Raw genomic sequence first — 26,380 nt, forward strand, 5'->3', positions numbered from 1 at the left:
TTTGCCAAAAAGCTCCTCCTTATTCGCAGGAACGATTAAGTAAAAGTCCGATTTGAACGGCCATCACAATTCCCGCACTCGCTTGAGGAGGCAACGTTAGCTCTCGGGCTAATTGCTATCGGGGACCCTTTCCCGCAGTGTGCCAAAGAGTCCCAAGGCATTCTGGGAAAATCCCGCCTTTTTTTCCCCCCCTCGAAGCATCAGGTGTGGGGACGCCGACGGTCTCGTTAGTGCGAGCGGCCACCTGCTCAGCCAGCTGATTTGGGTTTTGGGGAATAGCGCCTCAGCGCTCCCGCCCCCCCTTTCTTTCTTCCTTTTTTTCTTTTTTTGGCGCTCCGTCCCATAGGGACGCCTGGCTGATGTTGCCAAGAAAAGCCCCGCGCTGTGCCCACTGACGCGCATCGCTAAGTGACTCAAACCTACGTCACCCCCGCCCAGGCAAAAGACGTTGCGCCCCTCCCCGCGTGAAGAAAGCCTCTCCGAAGCGCTCTCTCCTCACGACCCAGGCGCTCCAGGCTAGCCAGCCACCGAGCCAACCGGAGAGGCGGAACCGGGCCGGCTGCTCCCGCCGCCCACCGCTACCAGAAAGGGCTTGGCTGGACCTGCGAGAACCGCACAAGCGGGCCAGAAGGACGCGAGCGGGGAGCCGCCGGAGGAGAAAGAGAAGGGGGGGTCGGGCAAACGCGGCGCGGCGCGGTGCGCAGACCTGAGCAGCTGATGCGCGCGTCAGAACCCCTGGAGCCTTGACGCCGCTCGCTTTCGAAGCCCCAACTCCGCTCCGTCCCTGGGCCAGTCGCTAAGCAGGTGCTCGGCGGAGCCCCTCAGCTCCTTCCCTCCCTCGCTCCGGGCGTTTGTGTGTTTGTTTGTTTGTTTATTTTCCCCTCGTCGCGGAGAAGTTGGTTGTGGCATAGGGGGCGACGGACGGATCTGCGGACGAGCAGCTGGCTGTCCGCCAGCGAGGGAAACGGGGCGTCTGGTGTCTTCGCCTTTCCCCAGGTAGGTAGGGGCAGATTTCTGCTCCGCGATCCCTCGCTTCTTTCCTCTTTCGCCTTCCACAGATGATTCTCTTCCCCAGCACAGGCAGGCAGGCAGGCAGGCTCCTCCGGCATATTCCACGCATGCTTCTCCCGGGAGATAGACGACGGAACTCTTCTTAGTTGCTAGGCGAGAGCGCAAAAGAAGATCTTCTGGGGAGAACCGACGGGTTGCCGGTGGAAAATGGCACAAGTCCCTCGGGGAGGGGAGGGAGGGAGGGAAGGAAGGGGGGAGGTGCGCATCACCTGAAGCCTAAAAATAACAAGCGATGCGGAACCGAAGGACCCGGGCCTTGGCGCGCATCCTTACGCCGCGGGAGTAAAGCAGGAGGGAGGTATCGGAGAGCAAACGGCCCTTCCTTGAAGCCTGAGGAAAGGTCTCCGGTTTCCTCGGAAGCGCTCCGTCCCTGTGATGAAAACCCAGATTTGAAAAACGGAGGAAGGAAAGAGTGCAAAGATCATCTCTGCTGTCAGAGGTGTATTTGACCTTGATCTTAACATTGAGAAGGGAAGGAGAAACCGGTCCACCCTCTTGAATTAAAACTGATGGAGCTCAAACCCTGTGCCTCAAGTTCTGCCTTCCTCCCTATTGGTGATTCATAGCAGAAGTCCAATCAATTCAAGTGCAATCAATTGAGGAGCTTAAATAGGGACTGGAATGGGGGAGGAGGGGGAGTATTAACATATTTGGTTTACTCTTTTTTTTAAAAAAAATGTGCATTTGTAAAATGATTTGTTGATCCAGTAAAATGATTTGATCCAGTTCTGAAGCCATCGAAGGAAAAGAGACCTGCAGGTATTTTACATTTAATCTGATGCAGAACAATTTAAGAGGCTGAAAGTTAAAACGTTGTGAATTCTAATAAAATATACTGCAGCCTTAGGAATTACAGGCCTTAATGTCTTTTCTTTTTAGAAACAGAGTTAAAAAAATAGTAATTTTCTAAAATATAGGTCACTGCTTTTACTTCTACTATAGGCTAATAATGTCATACAACACCACAGATTTAACTGTCTAGCCAATTATATATATATGGTAACTAATATGTGGAAATGTTACTTGTGTGGTTAGTTTATGGTTCTGTTTGTCTTCTGAATCATGTGAACACAAACATTCCGTTGGAATGGTATGTATGAAGTCCTATCACATGTTTGTCTGAAATTAATATGGAAAGCCTCTGTACTTCCTTGCTATTCCCTATGCAAGATGGGCAACTAAATACGGCTTCAGTATTGATGACAAGATAGCACTTTCACCTGCATTTCAAAATATCAAGCTAGGTTGGGGAAAATGTAGTAGGCCATGTAGTATCTATACTTCCGTCCTCCATTTATTGTTGCATGCCATACTCCAGTATATACTGTCTAGGGTGATTGTTTCATTGTGTCTAAACAGAATTGGCTCTGAGCCAGAATCAAATGTTATTGTGGACTTGTTCTTGTGTACTTTTGTGACCTGGATGACTTATTTAAATGGTATCTTCTGAAACCCAGGTGTCCTTAGGCTACCAATGTTCCTTACATATCCCTCCTCTTCCAATGATATATGGACATTTTCCATTCTCTCCATATATGGACACTTCCATTCTCCCCTGAATGTGTGTCAGATTCTGGTGTCCTTGTGGCTACTCAATTATATATCCTTCACACCAACATTTCCCATTTCTCACTCCATAACATTAAAAATTATATATTATTCATGCCTTGATTTGCCTGGACAGTGAAAACTTATGTATCAGGAATACAAAATGCCTCTTTCTCATTCAGAAAACAGCCTTTCCTAACCTAGGCAGAGGGTACTGAGTTTGGAAAGGCTATTTTAAAAAAGTTCATCATTAAGGCATCCAGGTAATACAGCCCTCTGAACAAATGAATTTCAGGGCAACATATTACTATGAATTAACAACACTGATGATTTACATACTTAAATTGCAGATTGTAAAGGTAGATAAACCTCCCTATAATTATTCAGTTAGATCTGTTTTGCTGCATAGTCCAAATATCTTATTAGCCTGAAATCTATTTTAGCTGTTGATAAATACTCTTTTAAAAAGATTTCTCTGTCCAGTTCAATGCCCTCAAGGAAATAATAGAGCTTTCATGTGACTGGGTCAGCATATCTTTCAAAGAGCCCATTCTTTAATGTGAGAGTCAATATTTACAGGGTCTATGAATTCTGGGATTGGTTCAGCAATTCACTCAGTGTGCTTGAACTGATCCTGTTTTGATCCAATTTCTAAAATGATCCACAATGATGGATCACACAAGGAAGGTTCTTTGCTGGCAAGAGTGGGATGAGGGTGAGCTAAAAACGGCACAGCATTTTGCTTAGTTAAAAGTGCCCAATACATTATTAAACATACAGAAGCATTGCTGGGGGCCTGTGGGAATCATCACGTAATTCAGCAGAACCATCTCCATCTGCCTGTCTTATCTTGTCCTGCCACACAAGTGTCCTTTTTTCTTTTGGTGACTGCATGTCTTGTATTTGCAGCAGAACATTTTGGCCTTCAGGAATTCTATCTCAGGATAGTGCTAATTATGGAATATGAGCTGGGGCATGTAGAAAAAAAAATACTAATCCTGGGAATATTAATACATACACAATCTTTCTTTTATATAACATAGTTTCCAAAGTCTGCAGTGGAATTTCAGGATCAGCTAAAATGTCACTACAGACAAATTTATGAATTCTCTACAGCTTTTCATGGGGTAGAGATGGGGGTAAAGGGGAAAGTGTCTTTGTGATAAAGATACAAAATCAGTGATGGTATAAGGTTTAGGATGAACTTGGGGAAAAGAAGGATGTAGACTTAGCTGGAGTATACCTTCCCAGGTACTATGAAGGCTATACCTCTAGGGAAAATAGTACACATCAAATAAGCTAATTGCTTCTGTCTGAAAGTATATAATTACAGTATCCAATCCTGTTTTCAGCCTTAAATAAAATTCATAAGTTACCTATAATAGAAGGACAATAAAATACAATGCTAGTTTTTATATCACAAAGATGGTACTTAATTTTAAATATGAAACAATGTTAGCACAGTTGGGAAGTAATAGCTAATAGATCTAAAGCACTGGAATTTTAAAATTTACTATAATTAATAATGATGATGCTATTTTCCTGTTAAATGTCCTGATTTTAACACTTAATCCCTGTGACAGTTTTCCATAGAAAGAGCCATATGGTCTTATACATCAGAATGCCAATTTGTTCTTTGGCTTCAAGTCAAAAGTATCATTTTATAAATATAATCATAGCATTTAGTAAGTTATATGATGAGTGGCTTTCACTGCCTTCAAATAACAGGCTCATATTGTTGGAGCTCATGAATGCTCTCTATAATACCCCTAAGAAATAAATATAGATTGTGTTAGATGAATTGTCTCACTTATTCTTTTTTAGACCATTGATGTTCCTGTGGAATTTTCTCCCTTCTCCTTTTAAATGAGAGAGGAAGGAAAGACTTTTATAAAAGCTTCTGAGTGGGGATTGAAAGCATTCAAATATATTTTTCCAATTCAATTAACTCATTGTTTCCCAGCTGAACATATTTTACATTATTAATTAGGCATTGGCTGTAATCAATAAAATAGAGTAGCAGTGGAGTTGTGTAAACTGTGATACTTTCTATTTTTAGTAGTACAATGATTAATAAAAAATGTGCATTTAGCATGTAAATGAGTACTTTATAAAAAGTGTGTTTATACTTACAACAAACTTGCGGGATAGGTAATTACTATTAATGTTTTACATAGAGAAGTAGGGTTGGGAAATTATGTTCTCATGATTACTTGAATTAATGACTAAGGAAGGACTTTCCCTCTGATCTTCAAGGTTCTAGGTTCTCAACAATTTCCCCAAACTGGTGCCCATCAGATATGCTAAGAATACATCCCTCTAGTTCCAGATCAACATAATTGTGAACCATACTAGCTGGGAATTCTGAAGGTGATATTTCCATCATCAGCGAGTGGAAGAATATTATTGTTCCTTCTTTGAAAGATATTCTGTGAAACTGATAGTGAGATCAAGGAACTGTGTAGACACTATGCTTTTAAAAATTGCATCAATTAAATACATTATGAGAAAGACTTGGATATCACAATCCATTTAAGTTTGCAAAGCAGACAGATTTAATATATATGGATAATAAAAGCGAGACCCATATGTCAATCACAATACATTTTATTAATATTTTTAGAGAAAATATTACAGCACTTAGGAATATTCCAAGGTCATGTGTTGAACAAGTAAGGAAGTGTTTAGAAGAAAATGCAACCAATTTGTATATTTAATGTAATTTATATAATAAATTGTGTATAGGGCTTGACTTTCGATACACCCTGTATTTTCATAACTGCATAATTTATTCTAATCTAATGATGCTGAAGAGGCAAAAACAAACCATATAATTGAAAAACCATCACTCACTGCTGTGAAACGTGCTCCTGGATATTTGATCAAGGATTGTTTTTAAAGTTATCTTTTTAATCTTAAAAGGCTAGCAAAACCTTTCCTCCACTGACAGCTGAGATGTATTACTATGGCAAATTCCATGCCAATTCCTACTCATGCATTTAAGAACTGCAGGTACAACATTCATTCAATAAATAGCCTTTTGTGTACATTTGCTGTAAAGCAGACATTTCACAGGCAATACATCCTAAAACATGAACTTGTGAGTACATCTTAACATGCAAAATGTAGCTATAATGGTAGGTTTATGATAATCTCCATCTATAAAAGGACTTTATGGCAGTTCTATATGGGGTGTTTTCTTGAACAGCTCTCACTTATCTAAATCTGATTGTGGATCTCCAACTGGATTGTTGCTGAAATAAATAAATTGGAAAGCAGCCTAATTTTCTTTCACTGTTCAGCTTCATTTGTTATGTCAATACTTTTGTTTTTTTGTTCCATTCCTGGCGGATATATTAATATTACTGTGGCTGTTTTACAGTCAGTACCATTAGCAAACATTTGTTTAATAGTTTTTTCTAACTTGGTGGCTTTAAAATATGTTGAGCACCCCCAATCTCCAATCAAACAGGACCATGAGCTGTTTTGACTGCAAGTTGAAATCCAGCATAACGGGAGAGTATAAAGTTAAGAAAAGTTGCATTAAAAAATAAGAGGAATTATGACTGCAATTACCTCAGTGTTAGAAACTACCGTGTTTTCCCGAAAATCAGATCCTGTCTTATATTTTTTTGAACCCCGAAATAAGCGTTTGGCCTTATTTTCAGGGAGGTCTTATTCAGGGGGGCACGTGGAGGAAACCAGAGGAAATGGTGGGGACCGGCTGCACATACGTTTAAATATTTTTGGGGAGGGCTTATTTTCAGGGGGGCTTATTTTACCTCATGCACTCAAAAGTCCGATTGGGCTTATTATCAGGGGATGTCTTATTTTCAGGGAAGCAGGGTAGTCCTCAAAGTTGTGCTCTTGCAGCAAATTGGATTGATACTATATGCTAGGATATAGAAGTAGGTACAAAGCATGTAGAAAGAGGTTCCTCGTGTATATTTGCTCTACATGATTGCAGTGGAATTATTCAGAAGACAATAGTTACATAAAAACCTACACGCAGCATAGATACACTCATGGGGAAAGGGGGAAAATTAGATTGCTTTAGTCATACTAACAGTACCTACTAATTACAATAACATGCTTAGAATTCCTGCATTATTATTTGGAGAGAAATACAATCTTGTTCTTATGAAGAAAAGCTGTCATTTTAAAGTTGAATAACACTGAAGTAATTTGCACCATGGTATATGAATAGCTTTATAGAATTAGGGGGGAAATAGATATAAAGGCTTCTAGTGATACTAGACAAAAGTAATAATCAAAGCTCAGTGAAGGTAAATAAAATATGGCCAAGGTCTGAAGCCAGGAAACACCTGTTGCAAGTGGTGATTCAAAGAAGCCAATTCCATCTTGCTCCCTAATGATTTATCTTTAACTATTTAAGAACTACCACACTTTGTTCCTTCTGCATTTATTATTTATTTATTTATTTATTTATTTAATTTCTATACCGCCCTTCTCCCGAAGGACTCAGGGCGGTGTACAGCCTAATTAAAAACACAAAGACAGACAAAATTTAAAAATAATTAAAATTATTAAATAATAGGCCCAATTTATAAAACCCCAATTTAAAATCCCATTTAAAACCAATTAAAATCTTTAATTGATAGCCCAGCCTGGCGGAACAACATGGTTTTGAGGGCACACGGAGATCAGAGATCTTACGCATTTCTGGGAGCAGTTAATTCCAAAGGGCAGGGGCTCCCACAGAGAAGGCCCTCCCCCTGGGTATCGCCAGCTGACATAATTTGGCCGATGGCACCCTGAGGAAACCCTCTCTGTGGGAGCGAACTGGCTGGTGGGAGGTTACTGGTGGCAGAAGACGGTCTCAAAGGTATCCAGGTCCAATGCCATGGAGCGCTTTAAAGGTGGTAACCAACACCTTGAATCACATCCAGAAGACCACTGGGAGCCAGTGCAGCTCGCGCAGGAGGGGTGTCACATGGGCACAATGAGTTGCGCCCATAACCACCCGCGCGGCCGCATTCTGAACCAGTTGGAGCCTCCGGGTGCTTTTCAAGGGGAGCCCCATGTAGAGAGCATTGCAGTAGTCCAGTTGGGAGGTGACAAGGGCGTGAGTGACTGTGTGCAAGGCGTCGCGGTCCAGAAAGGGCCGCAACTGGCGGATAAGGCATGATCAGTACATGCTGAACATACAGTATTTTTCTGGGGATGAGTCTAATGAGATACTGAAGTTAGTTTTGTTGTGATATGCTAGCATTATTTTTGCATTGTGTGATTCTGAATAGTGCATTTTTACCATGATTACAGAAAAGAGCACATTATGTGCTTTAAGAAGTCATTTAAATTGCAATAATTAAGCATTTGAATAGATATACCATCAAGAAGGATTTGATTAAAGAGAGAAATAGGATAATATAGAGAAAAATTGGAACCAGTGATTATTTAAATGGTGTATTGCAAGAGAAATACAGGGAGACTAGTCCCAAAGGATGGTTCCTAGAATGATTACTATAATAGTTTTGCAGCAAAAATAAGAGTGTACAATTTATATTGTGGATTACTGCCACTTTTACCAGATTCACTATGGTAATGTGAACTATGATCCATGAAAATTTACGCAATAATACATTTGTTATTCTTTTAATTGCCACACTACTGATTATTCTTTTTATTACAGATTATTTCTTTACTGCAATAATAGCTTTTACTAGAAGAATCAGTACCAAGGACAGCTCCATTCTGATCAGAAAACTTTATTGATTAGTGTGAATCTGCTATATTTTTCTTATCTCAAGTCTCAAATGCATTTTCTATGTGGCTGAAAGAATGGATTATTTATTTATTTTACATAGCTGCCCATCCCATGAATGTGACTCTTAAGTGGCAAACAATCAAATTATAACAACTTTTTACTCTGTCTATGAATAAGTGATTCTTGCCAGTTAAGCTATAGTAGTCTGCTATTAGTAGTCAATAATAAACAGCTGATAATGTCTGGTGTCCATGTAAGTAGTTGGTTATTGACCCCTCTAATGAAAACCTGTAAAAATGTGAAATATATTTTTCAGATTTTCATTAGAGGGGACAATAACCAACTACTTATATGAATACCTGACATTATCAGATGTTTGCTGTAATGTTAAATTTATTTAACATTTGACAACCCAACTGTAAGAAACAATTTAAGCAACACTTTCTAATAATTGTCCTTCAGCTGAGGTCATTGATCATCTGGATGTTATTGTGAATGCCAAACATTATATGTTTCCTGAATATCAGTAACAAACAACATGCATTAATAATATAATTACCATTTTTACTATCAGCTGTTTTATATCTTCTATCTGCTCTGTGCATTGAGATGATTCTTGAGTGAGATATTCAGACCAAGGGAAATTTAAAGCTAAATTTTATATCTTTTTGAATAATATAATGACTTTATCACAGAACCTTGGAATATTTTGAAGAGGCAGTATAAGATGTCCCCTCTCAAACATTCAGAGAGGGGACATCTTAAAAAAAAACAGATATATGCAGGAATGTTCAACAATTTTACAGCAAATTTTTTTTTTAAATGATATGCTCTGATAAAATATGGAATAAATATGAATGTATGTAAGATGAGAAAAAAACCCATTATATATTGTTGGGATAATGAACAGAAAAGTGAACATATTTGTACAGAATTTTCAAAAATCAGATCAAAATCTTCAAATGCATAGTCTGAGATTGTTTCATAGGTTTATGTGAGTTATTAAAAAAATATAAGAATCTATTAAAAGAAAAGGGACAAATAAGTCTAGCAATTTTGTGCATAAGTCTATAACCAATTTTGATTGGTTGTATTTGTGAAAACCAGCTCAAATAACAATGACTTCCAGAAGTGAAGTGCCAGTGGATTTCTGTGGCCTCACAAGGGAATAAAAAAGCTTAGCAATAAAATATTTAGCTGTTTTGCTTCGTCACCTCATTATTTCATTCCTTTTGAGAACTCACATTTTCGCATCCAGGTCCATGCTATTTTAGGCCGCTGGTTGCTAAGATACATTAACAATTCTTTGAACTTGCTGTATCAGTAGTACCTGGGACTGATACATATAATCAATTGCAGTAATTTCCCCAAATTAAATTAAAATGTGCACTAGAATTTAATTTGGTAAAGGTTTAGATTCTCTCAGTGCTTGTGGCATTCATTACAGGGGTGCACAGCTTTTGCTTAGTGTGATGTAATATTTAAGCCATGCAGTCTCTAAAGCAGAACAAGAACAACTAAAGAATTAAGAACTCTCCATAGCTATGATATTTAGGAACATTAATCCCAGGAAACAGATAGAAAATTCTCTCCTCTTATTGCTGAATGCTGATATTGATTTAAAATGTTACACAGTATTGATGCTTCCATGTCACACACTCAATGAGAAGAATATTTTGGCATAAATAATAGCAGTTTCCCTTTTCTTATTTCACAGTGTTAGGAACAACTGAACAGTCACCTTCCCATCTGCAAAGCACAAAAAACACATTACAGGGAAAACAGTAAACTGGATCATTACTGTCACTGCTATTGCAGCTAAATTATTAAAGGAAAATAAATCCACAAGAAGAGCATACTTTTTCTTCCTGTTTAAGATTAGTTTAATTGGAATTCCATCATGAAAATCCATCTTTTCGTATGTGCTCAAATAACCTAACTAATGCAAGATTACCTTTCGGTTTACTAAGGTCAAGAAAATCTTGGTTACCAGCTTTGTATCCTTAATAATGTTAAAACTTTATCTAACGGCCAAGCCATTAGAATGAGCAGGATCTATTGTATAATAAATTAAGCTGGAGCACCAATGGTGGGTTTCAAAAGTTTTTACTACCAGTTCTGTGGGTGTGGCTTGGTGGGTGTGACATGGCTTGGTGGGCGTGGCATGGGAAGGATACTGTAAAATCTCCATTCTCATCCCACTCCAGGAGAAGGTTACTGCAAAATCCCCATTTCCTCCCGATCAGCTGGGACTTGGGAGGCAGAGAATAGATGGGGATGGGGCCAGTCAGAATTTTTACTACTGGTTCTCTGAACTACTCAAAATTTCTGCTACCGGTTCTGGTCAGAACGTGCTGAAACCCACCAATCTCTTCTTAAAAACTTCCAGTGTTGGAGCATTCACAACTTCTGGAGGCAAGTTGTTCCACTGATTAATTGTTCTAACTGCCAGGAAATTTCTTCTTCTAAGTTGCTTCTCTCCTTGATTAGTTTCCATTCATTACTTCTTGTCCTATCCTCAGGTGCTTTTGAGAATAGCTTGGCTCCCTCTTCTTTGTGGCAGCCCCTAAGATATTGGAAAACTGCTATCATGTTACCCCTAGTCCTTCTTTTCATCAGACTAGACATACCCAGTTCCAGCAACCATTCTTTATATGTTTTAGCCTCCAGTCCCCTAATCATCTTTGTTGCTCTTCTCTGCACTCTTTCTAGAGTCTCAACATCTTTTTTACATCGTGGCGACCAAAACTGAATGCAGTATTCCAAGTGTGGCCTTACCAAGGCATTATAAAGTGGTATTAACACTTTAAGTGATCTTGATTCTAATTTCTATCCCTCTGTTTGTGCAGCCTAGAACTGCATATAACCACAGATTAGGCAACCAGGTTAAGCAACTTGTCTATGTTCCTATTATTTAAAAAGAAATAACCTGATGTACTTGTAAAAGATGAGATATACGTTAATATGTTCAACAGTCTTTTGCATTACTGGTAAAGTTTCTACAGGTTTTATAATAGATTATGAAGTCTTTCAGACCACAGAATATTTTAAAAAGGTGAAAAAATATGCAGTGAATATTATAGTAGGTCCTATTTCATGAAAATGTTTTAATTAATATCACAATAATTGCCATAATATAGTACCATAGCAGCACCAAAGATTATTCAAAACTATAAGGAAATTAGATTGTTTCTTTAATTCTTTAATTCATTCATATGTAACACTGAAGAATCAGTTAAATTAGTGTAAAACAGGCTTTAGTCTTCATTACCTTGATCTTGCAGTGATCAATATCAAGTTCATTTAATTATTACAAAATATGGCCAATAAACTTGCTAAAAATCAGATGTAACTTCAACTAAACATGGAATCCTGTTTGTATTCTGTTTTCCTGCAATTCTTCATTAAGGAGGACAAGGAATCTAATCAATAGTTTTTCAGTTCTCTGATCCTGGATAGGTCTCTTTTTCACATATATTTTGAGTACATTTGCTTGGATTTTGATTGAAGATGGTGTATATTAGTTGTTCTTTTTGGTGAGAAGCTGGTGAAATAAATTAAGACTGATTTATTAAAACCAAAACACAGGGCTTCTATGGGAATAAGTTCAGTTCATTCCATAGATCCATTCCTATTTCTCTCAGATGCAAAACTTTCATTCAATTCCTGGATTCTCTGAATTGCCTATCCTATATTAGAAGCACCATATTTTTTCTTTGATGGATACATTTGAAATTTTGAAAGCAGGTTGTGGGGACTCTCACAAAAAGGTAAGTGTGGGCACTGACAAAATATCTGTCTATTAGAAGGCTAACTACATGGAGTCCTCGACTTACAACAGTTCACTTAGTGACCGTTCAGAGTTACAATGGCACTGAAAAAAGTGACTTATGACAATTTTTCATACTTATGACTGCTACAGCATTTCCAGCATCATGTGATCAAAATTCAGACACTTGACAACTGACTCATATTTATGACCGTCGCAGTTTCCCAGGGGTCACATGATCCCCCTTTCGTGACCTTCTGACGAGGAAAGTCAATGGGGGAGCCAGATTCACTTAACAACCCTGTTATTAATTTAACTACTGCAGTGATTCACTTAACAATTGTGGCAAGAAAGTTTGTTAAATGGGGCAAAATTCACTTAACAAATGTCTCGCTTAGCAACAGAAATCTTGGGCTCAAATGTGGTCATGAGTTGAGGACTACCTGTAGTAGGTTCCTCCTTATCATTCCCTAGCTAGACTCCTAACAATGCCTCTTGGGTTTATATATGAAATGTTAATTTTGTATTTTAAAAATAGTTTTAAAAATATATATGTAGAATATCAGATGGAGCAGAAAGCCTTGTGGGCACCAAAGAGGCTGATGGTGGGCCCACTGACACTCATGGGGACCTACTGGTTATGATTTTATAGAATAAAGTGAATGTTATATTGAGGAACAGCCTCAGTTGCTCCAAACTATACGCAAGCAGGAAAGTGCTAGTGAAAACAGCTTTTTAAAAATCTCATTTTAAAATATGTTTTCAGGGAAATGAAACTGCATTCGTTTTGAAATAGTTCAGAATCAGGAACTCTGTGCATACATTGAAAGGCAGAGTTCTGTGCTCTATTCAGTTGGGGGAGGGTTTTCTATTGAGAGATGATAGTTCTTGAATGGCAGAGCCAAGTAATCAATGGCTTCACATGCAATGCCAAACACTTCACAGATATTATCTGTAGTACAAGCGTCACGGGCAGTTTAACAGAAGATTTCTGGCCATTCTAGTTACTCTGATAATGTCAGCAACAAAAAGATAACTTTAATGTTGGCTGCTCTTACACGAGAACTGCCAAAGCTTGGTCTGCTCTTTACTGCTGCAGTATTTTAACCTAAATAGCTTCTGACACATTGTTGGCATTGCACGCACTTGGGGAAAAAAACGTTAGATTAAAAACTACTGTAAATCCTCAGATTTTCATTGATTGGAAAAGGAGGCATCAAAATAAAGAGTGGATGGTTATGAAGTTGCTTTATAGCTGAGAGGGGGAACTGGATCATGTATGACCTCAAACCCTATTTTTTGTAACCCACCCACCAGCCCACACGTACTGAATTTCAGTACTAAACCAGTAAGAAACTGAAACAACTATCCAAGGTTTTCTTGGAAATAATGAAAAACAGGTGCACGATCTTTCTTTGGGCTTGAAATGAAATGAAATTTTCATACTCTTTTTACTTAATATGCCCAAGACAGTGAATGTTCTCAAAAATTAATAAAATACTTGATACCGCTATTGGAATAACCAATTATCCCAATAACCGTACCAAGAAAAGCTACTACCTGTCCTTATTGTGAAAATACATTAGCATATTGTATATAATGGAATGGCTTCTATCAAAAAATTCTATGTCTCCTGTATACCCTCTCCAGCCCTATCTTTTATGGTTCCACCAAGAATTGCCTGTAGTACAGTGGACTAAGCACTGTTATTAAGAACTGCTGCTTGCAATTACTGCAAGTTCGAATCTCACCAGGCTCAAGGTTGACTCAGCCTTCCATCCTTTCTAAGGTAGGTGAAATGAGGACCCAGATTATGGGGGCAATAAGCTGACTTTGTATAAATATACAAAAGTATGAAGGCTATTGCTTAACGCATTGTAAGCCGCCCTGAGTCTCCGGAGAAGGGCGGCATATAAATTAAAGCAAAAAAAATAAATAAAAATCTTTTCAAGCATTATGGACTAGGAATTGTTCTTTAAGAATGAAAACTAAGACTTATGGACAATTGACTCTTGTAGCCAATGTCCACATCTGCACTGTGTGATTGAAGAATGATGAAGCACACACGGATGGGTCAGCAGTGGAGAAAGTGGTAATGCACCCTACCATATTTTAATTTGGTTTCCTTTTTGTACTATTTTGCAGGTCTCACACAAATGACTCAGATCTGACGTGTTATCCCCAAAGCCAGCACTTGCCCTTTTAAAGTTTTATTCCACCGGGCCTTGGAATAAATCTGTACTTAATCTATAAGGGGCTACACCAGACCATCTCAATGCCTAAGAGCAGCAAAGTAACTCAGCGAGAACAGAGCAATGAGCCTGTCACAGAATCAGTGGCTGATCTACTGGCTCTGGAGGAACCTGTGGACTACAGAAACAGTGTCTTAAATGTGGCTTCAGAAAACTGGAACAAACAGCAGGTTGGGGAAGAAGCAGATGATGACAGGCCAGCATGGAACAACAAGCTACAGTACATTTTGGCTCAAATAGGCTACTCTGTTGGCCTGGGGAATGTGTGGCGGTTTCCATATTTGTGCCAAAAGAATGGCGGAGGTAAGTGACTGCTCAGCAGAGAAGGCATCTGCTCTGCTTCTCTGTTCTAATGTAGAGGAAAGGAGGCTATTTTGTCTTGAAAGCCATGATTCGCATGTTATATTAACTACACATGTACATCCTTCATCCTCCATTATTAGCTGGGCTGACCAGATTTTCTGGTTTGAAAGGCAGAAGTTGTCCATCCTTAGGTAACCCAGAGGGACTCTTCAGTTTCAGAGGAGAATCTTTTCCAACTTTCTCTGTAAAGCAGATAACATTTATAACCTACTACTGAGCAACAACTATTCCCTTGACTGTATGGTAAAGCACATTACTTTTAAGTGTATGCTCAAGTATTTTTTTTCCCTTCTATTTAGCTTGTATTTAGTCTGTTTATTGCCTCCCATCAGTGGTGGGTTGCTACTGGTTGCTACTGATTGGGCAAACTGGTAGTGGCGGCGGTGGGAGGCTCCGTCCACCCACCTGGATGCTTCTGTGCATGCGCAGAAGCGACACAAGCGAGCGCGCCCATGACCATGAGCAAACCGGTAGTGACGGGTTTGAAACCCGTCCCTGCCACCCATCATAAACACCCAGAATCACCTTGTAGGGGAGATTAACACCATAGAAATTTAAAAACAAACAAACAAACCCACAACTCTGGGTTGGCTCACAATAATAAAACCAATATCTATAAAATCAAACTTTTCATGTGTTAGCACAGATTATTTCCCTAGATTATTTTGTAATTCCATCATGAACTTGTTTACTTGTTTTACTTGTTTAGATAAAAAAACAGCATCTGAATCCACAAAGGACATTTTGCTTGATTTATTGGTGATTCCTTGATTATGCTAGCAAATCCATGGTGAAAAAAAATCAAACCATGATTATTTCAGAAATATTAAATAAGCCCTCTTTATTAAAAACCTCTAAACTAGTAATAATTTTAGATACATTAACCCAGTTCAGCCTTCTATGATTGAAATTTGTCATGTTAGTTGTGATGCACAATATTCATTTAACTGTTTAATTTATATTTCAGATATATAATAATTTATAATTTGTCATCTTTTAATTAATGTATTTTATATTATGTGGTTCTTTTTTATACTCTCCAACCCACTGGATAGTTGGAAATAAATTATGGCTCGGGAATCTGTCAGGAGGATAATTCTCTGAAACTCTCCAAAATTATTGGAGGGAGAAGCTAGCAAAAGAAAGATCAAGTTTGAAAATGGGCTGCATCCTGTTAATATGATCCATAGATTCTACACAAAGAAAATATGGGTTCTGCCTACTGTCAGTGAGAGGATGGAATTTAAGAACTCATGCTTAGTACTCTGTTGCTACCTTGTTTTTTTGGGGGGGGTCCCCTAGTAATCTATTAATGTATGTCTGAGAGCAAAGAAAACATTAATTTTCCAGCAGGGGAGCAGAAAGAAAAAAAGTGATTGCTTATATTTTCATGCTATACTTTATCAGAAATATAAAGATGAACATTACTTTTAATTTTGACATTTCCCCCTTATTTTGGTGTATTTTACAGTCTAGTTAAGGCTAGTAGGTTTACAAGAGTTAAATAAATAGGCACCCACTAGAATCCCCAAAGATGCCACACACATCATGTCATCTCACAAATGACACAAGTTTATTATAATATCATGTATCATTACGCAAATGACATCTAAATACATGGTTTGTGTAATGTATCAGGACATGTGTGATGCCCCATGCTTTTTTCCATGGAACTGGTCCCTAGTGCCCAAAAAGTTGGCTTGGGCATTTTATAGTTGAATAACATCAAACATGGACAAGCTAAAAATGTGATTACTAAAGAATACATCTAAAGAGCAAGAAAATTGCTAAAGACAAAATTGAATGGTGGAACCACCATCAAAGTCATCAATAACTGGACCATACCTGTGATACACTAAACTGCTAGAATTATTAATGGGGCACAAGCTAAACCGGACAGTTTGGACCAAAAAAACAAGAAAACTGATGACAATTCAATATACATAACATCCCTATGGTGATATTGATAGATTATACTTGTCCTGCAGAATTGGAAAAGCAGAGGTTTACTTCAAGTCAAACAAATTGTTGAAGAAGAAAAGTGTGCATTGGCTGATTTTGTAAAAAACAGTCCAGAACAAGCATTGATACAAATTCAAAATTGGAACTTGGTAAATGTACAGGAAAAGTGGCTATCAAAAATATAATAATATAATATGATATGATATATGATATGATATAATATATGATAAAATATAATATAATATAATGATATGATATGATATGATATAACTATGAAGGAAAAGCATTACATGGTCAATTTTTACAAAAGATTGAGGGGAACGTGGATAAAGATAAAAACTGGCAATGACTTACAGCTCGAACATTAAAAAAAAAAAAAACTGAAGGCTTGTTTGTTAGATGTACATTGGATGTCATACCAAAAAATCTTGGACAGCACAATCTAAATATCTGGCTGTGTAACCAACTATAACCATTATTACATTTATATGGCCTCCCCCACACTCCCAACAACTCTGGAAAGTTTATAATTGATTAAAAAAAGTAAAGAATGAGAAACAAGTAAAAAAAACCCCACAAAAACAGCACAAGAAAAAAAACCAAACTTCTTGTTGTTAGTTGTGAAGTTGTGTCTGACGCATCGCGACCCCATGGACAACATTCCTTCAGGCCTTCCTGTCCTCTACCATCCTCTGGAATCCATTTAACATCATGCCTACTGCTTCAGTGATTCCATCCAGCCACCTCATTCTCTGTGTCCCCTTCTTCTTTTGCCCTCAATCTTTCCCAGCATTAGGCACTTCTCCAGTGAGTCCTTCCTTCTCATTAGGTGGCCAAAGTATTTGAGTTTCATCTTTGGGATCTGGCCTTCTAAAGAGCAGTCAGGGTTGATCTCCTCTAGGACTGACCGGTTTGATTGCCTTGCAGTCCAAGGGACTCGCAGGAGTCTTCTCCACCACCATAGTTCAAAGGCCTCAATTCTTTGGCGCTCAGCCTTCCTTGTGGTCCAACTTTCAAACTTGGAGGGTAACAAAAAGGAAGAAAAGGGCATTGGTTGTATTGCTAGTGGCATGGGCAAAGAGCCTACTCTTTAGGGCTTCTCAAAATGCTAATACAGTGGGAATCATTTGAATTGTGTTTATGTATGTGACTGTGTGTGCTTCATTTCTTTGAATTGTAACCTTCCTGTCTACTCTGGTTAAGTACTCTGAGTGGTTATTATAATTGACATAATTAACACATATTAATGCATCACATTGGAGGTGGTTGATGGACCAATAGCTGATTCCACTCCCACCTGCTCATTGTACGCCTTCTCTCCACAAATTTTAGTCATAATTTGAAATTTGTATATTTTTTTTCAGTTAGATATATGGGAGTCTATATGGCTTTATTGTTTTTACTCTTGTGCGAGATGGTTAACAAACAAAATAAATAAATAAACAAATAAATAAATATTAAATTAACCATATGCGTGTGTGTGCGCGCGCACACACAGACACACACATCTTGCAAATTGGGAGAGTGTTTTAAACATAAGAATTGTAAGCTGCCCAGAGTCATTTGGCTGAGATGGGCAACTATAGAAGTTGGATAAATAAATAAAAAACTTCAGAGCAAATGCATTTTATTAGCTGGAGAGAAATGTAGGACAAGATAATTTTTATCAAAAAATGTTGGTGCATTGTATTTTGCAATTTACGTTATAAAAATAATGTTCATTATTTTTGTAATTAATACATTTAATTTTGGTAGATAATATCATCTTTTTTTCTAAAACATTCAAATTGTTTTCATGCATAATCCAACATACGTATGCTGCATAGAGAGAACAGTTTTCTACTGAAAGTGTGTCGCCAGTTCTTTTTTTTATTTTAGAACACTGTGCTCAGGAGCTGACAAAATGATGCTGCATTTGTTGGACATTTCCATGAAATGAAGTACCTCAATTGTTCAGCTGAATGTGCAACCCAAATTATATCTGCTAGTTGTAGCTGCTGATCCTCTACCTCTTTTGTATATGCCTTGGTACTTGCATCTATTTCTAGAGTTTATCTGCTTGCTGATTTCTTAGAATTTCTTTGATCTAATTCTGACCATCTTAGCATAGTGTGCCACCAGAATGTTCTTGAATAGAGAATTTCTGTTTGTTGGAAAATTATTCCTGCATTTATATGATTTTTCCCCCATAATGGACTTGAAGAAGATAGATATAGGGTAGTTTGCCATCTGGTCCCTGAGCACCTTCAGAGTCTTCATTAACTTTAAAATTAACTTTAAAAGCCGCTACAAAAATATATGCCACCAAATAAAGACTGAAAGCACCAATTACCACACTAAACAAGAAGAGAACCTCCTGTGCATGAGATCCAACCGTGCCTTCTATAATTTTGTAAACAACAAACTTAAAGACTCGAGATCCATCCCACCCCTAAAAGGACCTAACGGTAAAGAATGCAATGATGAAGCAGTTAAAGCAAACCTCTTCAACACATTCTTTGGCTAAGTCTTTGTAAACAGCAATGGCTCATGCCCAACATTCCCTAGTCGTACCACTAATAATTACAACAATCTAACACAAATAGATTTCACAGAAGATAATGTTGAAAAGGCACTACACAGACTAAAACCATCTCTATCTATCGGACCTGATGGACTATGTGCATACTTCTTAAAAAAGCTTTCCACTGCTTTAGCAGAACCCTGAAGCATAATCTTTGAAAAATCCTTCAGGACCAGCTCCCTACCCAACCTATGGTCACTAGCCACGGTCATCCCTATCTTCAAAAAAGGAGACCCCAGCCTAGTTGAAAATTACAGACCAATCTCTTTATGCTGCATCACCTGCAAAATCATGGAATCAATCATTAACCAATCCATTACCCTCCACCTAGAAACAAACATCCTACTCTCTAATAAACAATTTGGTTTCAGAAAAAAATTATCCTGTAATCTACAACTTCTACACTGCAAAAATATATGGACTACAAATCTCGATCAGGACAAAGCAATAGACGCAATTTATATAGACTTCTGTAAAGCCTTTGGTTCAGTGACAAACTACTTCTAAAACTAAAATCCTATGGCATCTCTGGACCCCTACATAATTGGATAGCTGTGTTCCTGTCAATCAGACAACAAGTGGTCAAAATAGGGAGCACCCTATCAAATCCTGCACCTGTTAATAGCGGTGTCCCCCAAGGCAGCGTTCTAGGACCAACATTCTTCATACTATACATAAATGACCTTTGCGATCATATCATAAGCAACTGCGTTCTCTTTGCCAATGATGTAAAAATATTTAACACTACTGACAATGCTGCTACCCTTCAAAAAGACGTTGAGTTTGTGTCGGAATGGTCAAACAATTGGCAACTCCAAATCTCAACCAATCTTACACATTGGCAAAAAGAATCAGAACACAAAATACAAGCTGAGTGAACACAACCTTGTAGACGACCCTCACTCTGTCAAAGACCTTGGAGTACTCATATCTAATGATCTAAGTGCCAAAGCCAACTGTAACAACATCGCCAAAAAGGCATTAAGAGTTGTAAACCTAATCTTGCATAGCTTCTTCTCCAATAATATCACACTACTAACCAGAGCATACAAAACATTTGCTAGACCAATTCTCGAATACAGCTCATCTGTCTGGAACCCGCACTGCATATTGAACATTAATACAATTGAACGTGTCCTGAAATATTTCATAAGAAGAGTCCTCCACTCCTGTGCTCGCAACAAAATGCCACCAGACTGGAAATTCTGGGCCTCGAAAACTTAGAACTACGCCGTCTTCGGTATGACCTAAGCGTAGCTCATAAAATTATCTGCTACAATGTCCTACCTGTTAATGACTACTTCATCTTTAACCACAACTATACATGAGCACACAATAGATACAAACTTAACAGAACTGCTCCAAACTCGATTACAGAAAATATGACTTCAGCAATGGAGTGGTCAATGCCTGGAATGCACTACCTGACTCTTGTGGTTTCATCCCAAAACCCCCAAAATGTTAACCTAAGACTGTCTACTGTTGATGTCACCCCATTCCTAAGAGGTCTGTAAGGGGCATGCATAAGAGCACCAGCGTGCCTACTGTCCCTGTCCTAATGTTTCCTCTATTTGTATTTATTTTATGTATTCAATTCATGCTTATACTTATATATATTACCTAATAAGTTCTTGACAAATAAATAAAATAAATAAAAAATAAAAGGTTACTATGTCATGTATATTTGAAGCTTTATGAAATCTACCTCCCGGGTGAGTTCACCTGGCATCTTCCTTATTAACTTTTAAACTCAGATACAGACTTCTTTTTTAATATCAGATTTTTTAAATGAATGATTATGGTGTGTTTGTATGTCGATAATATATCTGCAGTTTCCTCTCCTTTTTTAAAAACTTGCACTCAATCACCTGCATTTCTGATGCTCATTTCATTCTTTTGAATTTCAGTCCAGCAGACTATGCTCCACTAATAATAGAAGATGCATGGAATTATATTGTTAATTTGCTGTGAATCGTTTGTTTCTCGTTCTATTTTTAAGCATTTTGATTTTAAACCATGTTTATTATTAGCTACCCTAAGATTTAATATTTAAAAGCTGAGAGTCTGGTCTCTACATAAATAATACAAAATGCAAACATACTGCAGTTATCTGACAGCACTTGTATTGAGTATACCTCAATAAAATTGTGCTGCCATTGTCTTGAATGTTGTGCTTCAGCCTTTTGTGCTGAACATCAGGCCATCCCAAAGCTTCATCTGTAAAATCATTTTTAAAATATGTTTATGCAGGTGTTTTCAGCCTATGGGTCACTGATTGTGTGCAGTCCTAAGCAACCGCTATGAAGCTCACCTTGGCCACACAGCCCTTCCTCACGGTTGTCCACATTTCTAGCTGCCTGCTCATTGGTGGGCCACCAGAGAGTGCTGTTGTATTAAGAAGGAAGCTTACCATATATTTGTTTTCCAAGCACAGTTTTGAGAAAGAGGATTTATATATTATATATATGTGCACACCTGCATAGAAATTTGACTGATCCTTTCATTCAGAAGCAGTTTAGCAATGAATGATGGTCCTATTGCTGTAGGGAATGTTATGGAGATTCACTTAAGATAGTGATGTAAGGTAAAGGTAAAGGTTCCCCTCGCACATATGTGCTAGTCGTTCCCGACTCTAGGGGGCGGTGCTCATCTCCGTTTCAAAGCTGAAGAGCCAGCGCTGTTCGAAGATGTCTCCGTGGTCATGTGGCTGGCATGGATTGGCCAAAGGCACACGGAACGCTGTTACCTTGCCATTCTGTTTTTCTACTTGCATTTTTTACGTGCTTTTGAACTGCTAGGTTGGCAGAAGCTGGAAAAAGTAACGGGAGCTTTCCCCGTTACACGGCACTAGGGATTCGAACTGCTGAACTGCTGACCTTTCGATTGACAAGCTCAGCGTCTTAGCCACTGAGCTATCGCGTCCCTCAGTGATGTAAAGGTTTATGCTTTAGAGTTATTTCAGGGTTATATTGTTTTCTTGTGACCATGGGAGAAAACATGCTTTTAATCAGATGCAACTTGTTTGGAGCATTCACAGGGGTGAGAAAGATTTGGGGTAGGGGCAGAGTTGTGGCAATTATTGCACCAATAGTATTGTGTGGGTGCCTTATTTTTTCCTCCCCTCAAACTGCTTATCCAGCTATTCTGAATGTGAGGGAGATTTTTAAAATCCTGCTGATGCTGAATGTGCTTGGAATATTAATAGGAGGAGGGAGGGCTCACTTTATGTTAGTGGGCAACTTCTAAGCGTTCATATTTTTAGATTTTCTGATCAGCTATTTATATTTCTCAATCTACCCAGTTAATTCTTTTCTGTCCATTTAACCTAAGAATTATAGTGCTGCTATTTTAAGAATCTTTTATGAAGAAGTTTCATTTAGCATTTCCAGGAATTATTCTTTTTCAGCGCAGAGCTGCTGTGGGGGACAATAAATGCAAAAGGCAGCATATGATTATGGTAGATGTGAGGTTGATGAGGACATTGATTGGCTCGGATAGCTTGCTGAGCAATATTTTGCTTAACCATTATTTATTAAATAAATAAATCACATCTGGCTGGGCTCACATCACATGCTGTGCTACAAAATATGTATAAAATGTACATTGCACTGAATCAGAACCAGACAAGGCTTATGATGGCTTAGCACAATCATTGAATGTCTATCTGAAAATGAAACGGATGATAATTTTACAAATATGCACATATATTTATTGTAAAAAGCTTACTCATCCATCCACCCATCAATTTAATTGCTGCTGAAATCACTGTAGCCCTTGAGTGGTTTATGTATCCGATATCCATTTCTAACATTAAAAACTCATCTGACAAAATAAATAAATAAAACTAATTAAATATAAAATAATAATTTAATTAAAAAGAAAACAAAAAACAATAAACTCAAAGGGCAGATTCAATAGACCTCTAGGTCTTTTTCTGCCATCAGTTTTCTATGCTTGTACAATTCCTGCTAATATACAAAGATTATGTAACGTTCCAATGTTTCTACTCTCACTAATGCAATTTCTAAAACTAACACCGAATCATCTACAAATACCCTTAACTATTAACTTAACAAATAACATTAACCCCCATAAGTCTCTGATCTTATGTCTCTATTCAGTACCTGAAAAACCAAAATGAACAAAAGTGGAGGCAGTGGACATCCTTGTCATCCATTTTGAATTACCCAAAGTTTTGTTAGTTCTCCATTAACAATTATTTGTTCTTTCTGAAAAGTACAGCTAGATCTCACCCATTTAATAAAATTATCTCCAAGGTTCATACAATATGTTTCAGAATTTTAAACAAAATAATCCAATTAAAAGCCAGTTAAAGGCCTTCTTTGCATCAATGTTTTTTAAATAAAAACCCATATTGGTCTTCATTAACAAACTCATGTAAAATTACTTTCAACCTTTCAACTAAAATTACGGCAAGCTGTTTGTAATCCTTCTTCAGTAAAGATATTAGTTGATTGTTCTTTGTTCAAGTCAAATCTTGTCCCTCTTAAGGCATTAATGTTATATTTTCTGCAATCAATCTGGTGAAATGCCCTTATCTGTAAGTTGTTCTAATAAACTCCTGCATCCTTCTCCCAGTTTGGCAACTTTCTTTATAGTTGCCATGGTGAAAAAATGAAAGTGTGTCAATTACTGTGCTGAAAGTAAAAGGCAGGCATTTCCTTTTTTCTGTTTTGCTTCTATCCTTAACACTTTAGTCCCAATTATCTCTCTATGGTTACAGTCCCACAACATAGCTCATATTATTCTTTTCTTCTTGTTTTGTAAAATCTTCCAACTACTACTGTCCTTAAAAATAAACAATATTCCCAGGAAGGTGTGATCTAATTAATTTTACTATTTTCAAAGGTACTTTTGTCAGAAAAAAAACCCTTCTATTTTTAAAAATCTCTGTCCCCTTTGTCTGCTTGAAACTTTCCTAGATCACAATCTTCTTAAACTTTTGACTTTTAAAATGAAATGCCTTAAAATAGCATCTACCCAACCCCCTATCTTAATTTGAAAAGTAAGCCATTCACCAAAATCTTCACTGCCATTTAGGTTATCTCTCTTATGTCTATAAGGCTGAACAGCACTTAAGGGCACATTGTAATCGCTTGGCTGTTGGCTCCCAAGATGCTCAACTGGCAATTGGTCACAAGTAACTCAGTTCCTGTGCTCCTCTCATGGGGAACAGTTCTTCCAGAGCAGGGGTGAAATGCTCCCGGTTCGGACTGGATCACCCGATCCAGTAGTGATGGAGGTGGGTGGTTCGGAGAACCAGTAGCAAAAATCCCTGCCCCCCCCATGCCCAGCTGAGCCGCACAATCATCAGAGGCTTTTTCTTTTAATTTTTAAAAGCATTTTTTCTACAACCTCTTCGGCTGAAAAAATGCTTTTAAAAGTAAAAAAAAAGCCTCTGATGATCACGCAGCTCAGCTGGGATCATCAAAGGGATCGTCCGCTGATGATCCCAGCTGAGTTGCTTGATCGGCAGAGGTTTTTTTTCTTTTAAATGCCTCTGATGATCCAAGCTGAGTTGCCTGATCAGCAGAGGTTTTGTTTCTTTTAAAAGCCTCTGACGATCCAAGCTGAGTTGCCTGATCGGCAGAGGTTTTTTTTCTTTTAAAAGCCTCTGACGATCCAAGCTGAGTTGCCTAATCAGCAGAGGCTTTTTTTCTTTTAAATGCCTCTGATGATCCAAGCTGAGTTGCCTGATTGGCAGAGGCTTTTAAAAGAAAAAAGTGGGCGATCACCTGATTTCTCCTTCCTACAGAGAATTTCCTCTCAAAACTGTCTCCTGGTGTGCTGTGCTGTTTCTGCTTGTGGAGGCCCTGGTGGAGAAAACTAACCAGCCATCTCACCACACCCAGAAGCCCCTCTTACTTTTTCTTTTAGCCTTGATGTAAATGTCTTTCTCTTTGCAGAAAATCTACATCCTACTGCCTGTATTTATCCGAAATGTGGTAGATGTCATTTCCTCAGAGAGACTTTAATGATCCAACACTGCAATTTTAAAACAGAAGCAATTTTAAAACAGAAGCAATTTTAAAAGAGAAGATGATATGGCCATTTGTTTATTTCCCATTGGGGAAACATATAAAGCCATGAAGCAATGTGATAAAGCAAGGTTTTTGCTTCAGAGCTGAATAAAAATGTGGCCTCATTCTGAAGAGCTAACCAAAGCCACTTGCTGTCTGAAACCCCAAATAGGTTTTTAAACCTTTGCCTCATGCATGCTGTTCGGTCTGCCTACAAGTGTTTAGGGCCAGATGATTTTTTTCTTGTGATCTATAGCAGAAAAAGAAATGTCTCTAATTAAACATTCTTTTCCCTTTCAGGTGCTTATCTAGTCCCCTATCTCATCCTGCTCATCCTTATTGGAGTCCCTCTCTTTTTCCTGGAACTGGCCGTAGGGCAGAGAATCCGCCGGGGCAGCATAGGAGTGTGGAATTACGTTTGCCCTCGATTAGGTGGCATTGGATTTTCCAGCCTCTTAGTGAGTGATTGGATGAGTTTATATGTCTTATACAGGCTATAAATGGGTGGATAATATTATGTAGGAAAAAAAATCCGGATGCAGTAGTAAATTTGTGCATGATTTACAGAAGGTGGACCAAAATTCATAACTCCCAGTTATCTAACGGAAACAGCTAAAAAGGAAAGGAAAAAACCTGGGATGATTAGCTCAATAAATTCTTCTAAAATTTAGGAAGTTTGTTTGTTTTTTTGCAACTCCATTCTATACTGGTTCATAAAATAAAGCTTTTGTATACAGCTTTATACAGATCTGCCTGTTGATTCATGCCAAAGTTCTAACAGAGAAAAAAAGAAGATATTGACTGGCCATCAATAATCTTAAATAAAGTCATTACTTATAGCTAAGGGTGACTAATTATGAAATAATAGAATAAAAATATGTTGATATGTGGAGTCAATGAGGGATCTGAAATTAATGTTTAGGACAGCTTTAAAAAAAACAACCAAAAATCTGCACAATGTCATAAAGGGAATGTCATCAAAGTTAAATGCGTTATATGTTCTACTTGTGTGTATCAACATTCATTGCCTTCTCCTAAAACTCCATTTTTTTTCTGATTAAGAATTTAGGAAATAATCAGGCT

General features: G+C 38.0%; 1 protein-coding gene across 1 annotated transcript in view; it reads left to right on the forward strand.

Moving 5' to 3' along the window:
- The first annotated feature begins 393 nt into the window (after positions 1–393).
- The window catches only part of SLC6A17 (solute carrier family 6 member 17), a 39,167-nt gene continuing 13,180 nt past the window's right edge, over positions 394–26,380 (forward strand). The window contains exons 1-3 of the mRNA XM_034414791.3: positions 394–996; positions 14,262–14,671; positions 25,598–25,755. Of these exons, the coding sequence (XP_034270682.2) occupies positions 14,392–14,671; positions 25,598–25,755 (438 nt within the window). The 5' untranslated portion in view covers positions 394–996; positions 14,262–14,391. The remainder of the gene's footprint in view (positions 997–14,261; positions 14,672–25,597; positions 25,756–26,380) is intronic.

Source organism: Pantherophis guttatus, chromosome 3 (assembly GCF_059756535.1).
Source record: "Pantherophis guttatus breed Tessera chromosome 3, ASM5975653v1, whole genome shotgun sequence".
NCBI classification, from domain to species: domain Eukaryota; kingdom Metazoa; phylum Chordata; class Lepidosauria; order Squamata; family Colubridae; genus Pantherophis; species Pantherophis guttatus.